Source organism: Hippocampus guttulatus, chromosome 3 (genome assembly GCF_054856545.1).
Source record: "Hippocampus guttulatus isolate MCC_2025c chromosome 3, RoL_Hgut_1.0, whole genome shotgun sequence".
NCBI lineage: Eukaryota > Metazoa > Chordata > Actinopteri > Syngnathiformes > Syngnathidae > Hippocampus > Hippocampus guttulatus.
The window spans coordinates 13,583,587-13,593,415 of NC_141263.1; the positions used below are offsets into that span (position 1 = coordinate 13,583,587).

The 9,829-nt window shown below is 40.4% G+C and overlaps 1 protein-coding gene across 1 annotated transcript in view; it reads right to left on the reverse strand.

The window, feature by feature from the left end:
* galnt18b (UDP-N-acetyl-alpha-D-galactosamine:polypeptide N-acetylgalactosaminyltransferase 18b) overlaps nucleotides 1–7,888 on the reverse strand; it is a 71,591-nt gene extending 63,703 nt beyond the window's left edge. The window contains exon 1 of the mRNA XM_086106890.1: nucleotides 7,417–7,888. Within this exon, the coding sequence (XP_085963016.1) occupies nucleotides 7,417–7,660 (244 nt within the window). The 5' untranslated portion in view covers nucleotides 7,661–7,888. The remainder of the gene's footprint in view (nucleotides 1–7,416) is intronic.
* Between the last annotated feature and the right edge of the window lie 1,941 nt (nucleotides 7,889–9,829).

Sequence of the window (9,829 nt, forward strand, 5' to 3'; positions counted from 1 at the left end):
CTGCTGCTTTATTCATTGTGATTGTCAAAAATGGCATCAGATAAACGCCCAAATATAGATGTCCTCCGAGCACGAGTGGAAGTGCTGATTAACCGAGCTTCTCCACTGATGTGATGGGCGGATTTGCTGGAAGCCATCTTTGGAGCCGTCACAATCATTTGGGGATAAATCATCATTGTGGTAATCACAAGCTCCCGCAAGCCTCCTGGCCATTCAATCAGGCATCACAATGGAAGACACAAATCCTTAGTGGTCAGAGCAAGCCTTCAAACAAACTGCTATTTAATGAACCTCGTGAAGGGTTTTGCTGGAAAAAAAAAAATTGCCTGTCATGCCAACACATATTGTATCATCCATTATTTGTGTGCTTTGGAAATAGGAAGAGACGAATACGGGGATCGTTGAAACCAACAAGTCTTGGAGGCAAAGTTAACCAAGGGAAATCTCTTAAATTCACAATCATGACACCACCATATCTCTGGCAAGGTTATTTGAGGAGTCATTCTTCATAACTGACAACATAAGTCTTCATCAATCTGACTAAATGTTAAGTCTACATATCGGGCCAGACAGTTTGAACAACTTTGTGGGAACTGTTTCGGGTAGGCCCCTTCTGTTAATTCAGGTCATGTTGGGATGAAGGAGGACAAAGATGGAGAGCAAGCAGTCCGTTTCCCTGGTCCACCGTGATCAGTGAACTCTGACCTGACAAATGCTCTTCTGGATGAATGGACAAAAATGTCCACAGACGCAATCAAACAACGTGTAAAGAAGAATGGAATCCATTCTACAGTAGCTGCAAAGGGCCAGTCAACTCAATCACTTCTTCCATTATTACTTCCTGCAGGCGTCATGGCCAGATACAGAATATCATTCCTTTTATTGATACAGTAATCTCATTATCTAAAAGGGTTATCATGTGTAATTAATTTTTGGAACCGGAATTAAAACTTAGAATTTACTTAGAAATTATTTTTGGACTGCAAAGAACAAACGTTCTATTAGTGCTACAGTGTACTGAAAGTGAGAAATGCTGTTTGGGTTTTGTTCCAAACCAATTAGACACTCAACAGGGGACATCACTTGCCTCAAGTCTACTGCTTCACCTGATCAGCTGTGATGCAACGGCGTCGACAGTGGAAAAATTGATTCAAGACACACTCCACTGGAGCATGCGTGCGATGACAGTGTTTCTAAATCATCGAGGGCATTGTATTTGGGTTAAAGATTGCAGGAAATCGAAAAACTAATACCTGAATGCAAACGCATATAAGGGCATGATATCTGTTAACCACAATGTAAAGAGAATTCAAAGATGTGTTTCGAAATACTTGATACTGTACATATTTCAAGATAATTACTGAAAACATATGCCAAGATGTAGACATTGGTAGTACAGTACTCACTTGAGGAGATTTAGCTTTCACCCATCAGGATCATGGAAGGTGACACATGATTTGCATTCGCAGGCCACATAAAGATGTGGCCGGCTGGATCCCGCCCGCCGGGATAGAGGGTGAAACCTGTGCTTTAAGTGAATATATTTTCAGGCTCAAACATGTAGTTATGCGTAGGCAAAAGAAAGATGCTAGGCGAAGTAGTATCCATAATCCAAGTCATAGAAGAGGTGTTTGATTGACAGTTGGCAGCTGAGCAGGGATTGGTTTTTGGGTTGATTGGTTCATTTTGATTAATTTTACACATTTTTTAAAGTCTAGTGTTATGTATTTGGCGATTTAACAACTGTTTTTTTTCTCTTATATGTCACATTTATTGAAGCGTTTTTATTTTAATTTATAGAAACATAAAAGCCCTGCAAACTGCATACAGTACTGTATCCAAGTCAGGTTGTGGCAAGCTTCTGACATACAAACCATCAACACTACATTACCAGTGCAATCCTAAAATTACGATTAACTGTCAAGGTGCGAGTGCAGGAATAATGTATCCATTGTGAGAGCTTTGAGTGTCCAGTTGTCCAGAAAAACGGCCTATAAATCTGATGCATTATTATTTATTACTGATACATTTTTTTTAAAAATCTGACAGTCGTGGCACAAAAGCAAAGAAATTGCCTTCAGTATCCATCCAATTTCGACACCACATAAGCTGTGGAGAGTCATACGGTGGAGGAGCCCAAAACTAACACACACCAATCAAAAGACAGATAAAAACATTCATACAATACAATACATGCATTCACGTTGAGTCTCCTATGAATGTAAAATAAAGTTGTCCTCCGTCTGTGCTGCCAGACCATGCCTTTGATTAAATCATTGCATGTCCTCTGTATGCAAACTAGCATCTACTCACTCGTTTGCCCAAAATAGAGCCAAAAGCATTGACTGATACAAAGGACACAGTGTTCTGTGTACTGTGAGACACACACACACACACAGCTGCTAAATTTTTCCAGAACTTTTGGTTGCAGTACAGTAGATGGCAGTGAGCACAGTGGCACAGCCCTCATGGTGGGCGTGTGTGAACCTGCACTGTCTAACTAGCCAACAAATTCCCCCGGGCTGACTACATTGTGATAATAGATGGAGTTCAAATAGCCTCTGTGCTGTTGCCATGTCGCTTTGTCGTGGCAACGGCGATACTTTGCAATGTCACATAGTGCTTCTCCTCCCACACTGTGCACGTGACGCCACAAACCTTTTTATGAACAGGCCGCAGCAAGCCAGCCGCAATAAATGTTCTTTACATGCTCTTTAGTCTGACTGAATATCGGTGCACTAAAACGAAGTGCAAGCTCAGGTGGTAGATGTGTTAATCGTGCATCTGTGTCAAAGTCACAGCTCCTGCAAAATGCCAAGGTCAGAATAGATAAAATGAGAACATGACTTCTATCCTGGTCTTGTAATGCAATACAAGTAGAAAATGTATTTTGAGGGAGACTTGTGAAAGTGCACTAATGACTGTCTCTGCAGCGAGCTCACTGTTGATGCCGTTGGCACCTATTACTAATAGCTTCAATACATGCTCTTGGGGCAGTTAGATGGCAGATCCAGACAGTGGCGTGTCCTTAGAGTGACATGTAACAATGCAATGACAGCATTGAAAATAGTATGAGGAAGCTTGAATCATCCCACCCATAGTTATGTCAACAAACAAACTGAAGGCTGAAAAACAGGAGCTCATTTATAGTGGGTATTAATGTAATCCATGTTGTGCCCTTGCACTTTGCCTGGAATTTATGAAATACAACAGATCCAAAGCAGCCATCCATAACAGCCATAACAAAGCTAGCGTCTGCACATGTGCTGCTGAGACATTGAGAGAGTGAAAGTGTTTGATATGCAAATGGCACGGACTAGACTCATTACGGGATGTCTGTCCTACTTTTAAAAGTAGCACAAAAAGACAATGACGCTACAAACAAGCTGAAAAAAACACCTCAAGGTGCTAATTGTCTCATGCAAAAAAATCAGGGGGAAAGCAGCTAAATTACATTTAAATGGCAGCGGGTGAAGGTTTGCACATGAATAGAATGGAAAGATATGCTTAGAGAACTGGATGGAGTGAACTCAGAATAAAGCACTTTTCGTACACTTGAGAAGATCCCCAAATCGCGAGCACTAAATTGCACGTTCACTCAAGCAGACTTCACATGCTGTTTGTGACCAGGTGGTGTGTGAGCTAACAACATTGCAGCACAATTGACGACATTTGTCAAAGTGGTGGGAAATGCCCCATTTAAGAGAGGGGGTTGTACTTTACTGTATATAGTACTGATAGCCATGTAAAATTTGGAAGAGCGCCACAAGCACAAAAGTTTGAGGTGATGGAATTGGAAGTGTGAGTGGAGGTAAACAAACATTACCTTGTTATTCAAACAAGCAGGCAACTGCATAGAAGTTATATTTTTGTCCCAAATAGGTGTGAGTCGGCTGTATTTACCCATTCTGCATCACACTATGTGGGGACAGTGAACCCGAAAAACTGCTCTGGGAGAAGCAAATGCCACAGTGCGCTGAAATGACCCAGACGCAGGAGTTTTGTCATAGGTCATAGGTCATTGTATTCAATGTGACACAGAGTCGGGGTAGGCCCACTCAGCAGTATGTAATATTTAAAATTCTGTATCATTTGTTCCTCATTGTTTACTGTTGTGTTGTTTACATTGTGGACAAGATGGATATTGGGGATAGTGAATAAATGACACATAAATTGCATATACAGTAATAATAATATAATAATACATTTTATTTATAAGCGCCTTTCAAGACACCCAAGGACACTTTACAATAACAAAAAACACAAAACAATACGGGTTGAGCAGCGGCAGCCAAAACGCGCCAGCGTTCACTCAACCCGGAAGTCAGAAAGAAACCACAAGGGAGGGAACCCTCAATTTGAGGATAATTTGAGTTAGGCATATAGATGGATGACGATGGGCCAGTGAATGAATGGATGGGTGGATGGATGGATGAATAGGCCAACAGAGGCCGATGGGGATGTCAAATATAATAATAATAATAATAATAATAACAGTAAAAATAATAAACTCAATATGTAGAGTATATGAAACTGTAAAACTACTCAGAGTATTATTTGGGAGTGTCGGTTTAGACGGTTTTCAAAAACCGTTCCACCACTTATAGTTATGCCTGACACCAAGTCGTGAATGCAACTGAACTGTACATATGCGCTGTACTGAATTTTGTCTATGTTTGTTTGCAGAATTGTGCAAACTTTGGGTGTGGTGTGATTTTTTTTTTTTGTTTGTTTGTTTAGGAGTTGAGCTAGGCAAGCAGAATAACATTCACCGTCTTGCTGAAACGCTCTTATTTTTGTGACGGCAACATCAAAATACATTCACATGGCAAGCATGCATTCTGTAAAGCCAGCAAGTGTGACTTATCTACACTTTACATCTGACAGGTCTGATGAATTATGATATGACAAGATGATTGATACATACACAACAGCAATTGTCAGATACCATGCAAATATGCCCGCTAGCGACTCGGAGCACTATAGAGAATGAATGGTGTCAGAGAAATGTGAGGGGCTGCTTCATGGGATGACACTTGGCTGGCCGCATCATTCTTACATTTTGTTAGTCTAATAACATAACTGCTTCAGTCATTTTTTAATCGTTTCTTGAAAACAAGGAGAAAACAAACGAGAGCCTAGTTGCCTCAATTCATCATTTTTGAAGCACCATGACCTGGATGACAGAGACTCACATAGACATTGGCGTATACAAACATGAAAAAACACAATTTGTAGCAAGCATATCTTTTTAAATTGATACTGTGACTATAAGTAAAAGTGACTTGGGCAATTATGGTATCAGGCAATCTATTTGATCTACCTGGTCCTCTGCTTCTAAAACGATGAGTATTTAAGAAAAACTATAGCTCGCCCAACCAGAAGGATCCACACATTTCATGTTATAATGGACATTACATTTTAAAATGTTATGAAATGATATCACAATTCTATGCTGTTAAAACTGAAAAGTTTTTGGTCTATATATAAAAATATATTTTTAATGTTACAAATTTACAGATTTTATTGCCTGTTTTAAAGTTATTCTGAGCTCTGGGTAGGAAACTCACAAAAGGAAGAATTTCATTGTTCAGTTAATCACTGTGTTTCTGTCATGCATAAGACAATAATTGTAAATCTTGAATGAATTCAGTGAAAGCCGTACCTAATTAAGACAACTGGGGCAACTGCATACCACTTCACCTCGCAGGGGCTATTGGATGGTAAACAGAAATGGAGACATGGTTCCATTAAGAATGATTAGCCGAGCTTTGCTTAAAACTTCAGCGCTCCAAACACTGTGAATCGATTCCTGTCTGCGTCTCACTTCGGCACCAGCCACCACTGACGCCATTTCAGTTTGTGACCTGCCCAAAGACCGCCCCCCCCCCCCCCGCCATCATAAACCACCACATGATGAAAACAATAGTTCTTTTGAGGACTCACAACAGAAAGAAATTAGCTGCGTTTAATCGCGCATTCAGTAACCATAGACCAGAAGTGACTGAAAGGCTGGAGGGAAGCGGAAAAAGAATTCCAAGCATCCTCTCTGTAACTAAGGAACATGTCAGATGCGATGTATAACTACAAGGTCAGTTATTTTTAAACGGTTGGTTTCATAAAATTATGAAGAAGGTGGAGGTTAATGGAGTTGTGACACATTACATGAAAAAGTGCTATGAGAATGTTTTCTTGCCAGTGATATTTGTTATGATGAATGTCACGCTGGATTTTTATCCCCTCTAAAACCAGACTGCTGCTTTGAGCTTAGGTATTTTGTAAATTACTCAAAGTGCAACCATTAAAAATGAGAGGAACCCATTTAAAAATGCATCGCATAAACGGTGAAAAATCAACAAGAAAGAAGTCATTTGTGTAGAAAATCAGCTTCTGGCTTCCAAGTGTTCTACTTTATGTTATTGTAATTGAGTTTCAGGCTTATTTCTCAGAAATGATGAGCACTTAACATCTCAGCCTACAATACACGAGAGCCATACCACTCAAACCCAATCTCTGCGCCCTCAGCAATAACGAGATTCACTTCAAAATACAGTGGTGCCTTGAGATTCAACTTTAATTCGCCCCAAAACACATATTTGTTTATTGAGGAAAACCATTTATGTAATATTATATATATTAAACATGCAGTCATAAAATAATTCAATGAAAAAAATTGAGCAATTTTTGTCACACTCTCTCCTTCAATACAGCATGGCCACCTCGGGACAGTATTAAAAAAAACATGGATATACTGGAGACTCAGGTCCTCTCTCGGCCCCTCAAGATGTCACTAATATTAATTGTCCGTCGCTAAGGATAAAGAATATATTTGTGTGAGTATCGTTACATGATCTGTCAACATGTGTTGCTGCACCACTTGTGTTCGGACATCCATCGCTTAAATTTAAGGGTAACAACACGGCCACATTCATGATAATTGTTATATGTCTATGGAGCTTCCCATTATATGTTAGCATTAAGGTAATGGAGGATTTATGTGATTGTTTTTTTGTTGTTGTTTATATATTGTACATAGAGTTGACTGTCAATTTTTTCGAAACAGCTCTCCGTGTGATGCAGTGCACCTATGCAGCCACTTAAATGATGAATTGACATTTTCGATCAAAACCAGGCAATTATTTTGTTCAAGGTAGAATTTGGAATATGGCATCTCAGTTTGTGCAAGTGAAGTGGCCGGTGTTATAGTTGCTATAAGTGCTGTGGGTCGTGTTACGTACCCTTCATTTTGCAACTATCGAAACACAGATGAGGCGGTTAAAAAAAGCCACCCGCGGGGACATACCCGTGGCTTGCGAGTGCTGAAAACCCCTGAACAACTTTGCCACTGCCGGTGAAGTCACGCGTGTGACGAAAGTCGCACGGAAGCTATTAATGATCTGATTCGATTAGATTTACCTTGTATGTGTTGATTGACCACAATCTCCAGGCGATCGAGTCGCTCCATGAGTCTGAGAGTGTCTCCTGATCTTTTGTCCACCTCCTCCAACTTTCTCTCGGGGAAAGGCATGGGCACTTTGATGTAAATATTGGCGATATAATTAGTCACCCATCCGACGTAGAGCAGACACACAATATTGGTCATGCCGCTCAGGATCACGCATGTGGATACCAAAGTTTTGGTTCGCCTCGTGCAAGCCATGCCCGCATCCCTCCATGCAGGTTAAAATTCTTTTAAAAATAAATCAATAAAATGCACGACAATCTCCGCGAAACAACGAGACAAATGTGGTAAAGTGCAGTTAATCCCAGCGGTAATCCGAAATCTTCAATTGGGGGGGCGGTGGGGTGGACCATCTACAGGTGAACGCTACCTCTGCCGACCCATCGCAAAGCTCCGGCAGGTCCAAGAATATTTGACGGAGGGGGAGCGACAGAAGCAGAGAGGCGGCCAACATTTCGCTGCAGCCAATAGGAGGCGTGAAGATGACGGACGGCTCCGGGCTGCGCGCCTCCTCCCGCAACTACACCCTCACTCACTGGCCGCTCTTGGACCTCCAGCATCAAATACTGTAGGCTACCATACAGATATGCAACATTTGATAAAGTGATTTCCTCCCCTGCTCAGTATGAGCACTGTGCAATTGAATACATTATGAAAACAATTATGACGGGTATTGCTAAAACTGTTCTATGTATAAATGTATGGTGTCACTGTTCCACTCCAGAGCTGCAGGTAGCAGTAGTTGTGTTTGCACTAATAGCAAGTGGGCAGCGCCCACTTCTTTCACGTAATTTCACCCACAGGTTAAAAAAAAAAAATATATATATATATATATATATATATATATATATATATATATATATATAAATTTAGGTACATCAGTGGGTCTTAATGTAATCCATGTTTGCATGTTCTCGACCTAACTGCGTGGAGTTGACGTCACACATCCACATCATTGTATAATTATAATGCGTGTGCGTGTGTGGGTAGGATGGGGGCGTTGAGTGAGGGCTAAATGTTGCCTGCATTCCCTTAATTTGTGCTCTTTCATCCTCTTTTTCCCATTTCACTCTTTATAGCTGCAACAACTTAACGGAAGCAAATCTAGTTTCCCTCATGGGATAAATAAAGTGTTTTTCTATCGAACTATCGATCCATCCAGCCATCTATTTTTAATTATGCATATTGGTGGACATCGATTGCTCACAGATTTTCACTATTTGCGGCCCGGCTCAGTCCCCTATACCCTGCAAATAACAGGAGTCCACTCTATACAAACATACAGTAGATGTGATATATACTCCCGTGATGCAAGTATATACCGGTATTTATCCTCATTAGCATATTTGGTATTGGAGTGATCTGAAAGTAATTAAAAGCAATCATTTTAATACTGTACTTGGATTACATCACAAATGACTTTTTTTTTTAAACAGGTAACAAGTAACTGTATTGGAATACATTTTAAAAGTGACCCTCCCAACTCTGCGTATGACTGTTAATCAGGCAAGGGTGTGCCCTGCTTCTCAGTTGGACGGGTGATACAGAAATTAGATCAATGGATCGATCAAAACATTAACCTCTCATTATGTCAAATTGTTTATCTGCAGCATGCATCTTCATATTTTTTAATACAAGCTCTCAGTTAGATGCACTGCATGGCTTTACAACTTTAAGCAAAAAAGAACAACCTAACAATGACGAAGGAAATCATACAAGTTATGCTTGTGATATGCTGTACTCTAATAATTGTCTAAGATCAATTATTTTTATACTTTCTAAAAATGTCAGTAAGTGTTCCTAGACTGAGATGAGTCAGTGGCTTTCCTGCTGCAAGATTTCACGAGGACAGAAACATTAGTGATGTGTACTTGGTTCATATTACAGCTCCAATCAGTCCGGAAGAGGAGGATGTTGAATTTGATGGAGGAGCACAAAGGGGGAATAAAACTGCTGAAAAGCTTTTCAGAAACTAGCAGCATTTTCCTTGAGTAAATAGTCGGGTCAATCTTGAAGAATTAGGGTTGGGTATTGATTGATAAATTGTTTTCCTTCATCGTTTAAGACAAAACGGGGCAATTGGATGCATTCAGCAGCTATTGAGTCACTCTCAAACGCGTTTTGCCCTTATGGCACAGCTCCTCTCGGCATTACTCTGCTCAATGCACCGCAGGCATGGAAACAGGAGTTCGGAATTCACAATGATGCCAAAAACACGGATACAGGTGGTGATAAATGTGGTTAACACAAACTTTCATCGAGCCCTCTGCAGTCATGTGTGGCAACCATAGCAGTTCCCATATGAGAGCCGCTATGGAGACAAACAAAAAGGTCAAATTTGTCAGTGTTATTGTATAAAGATAAGAG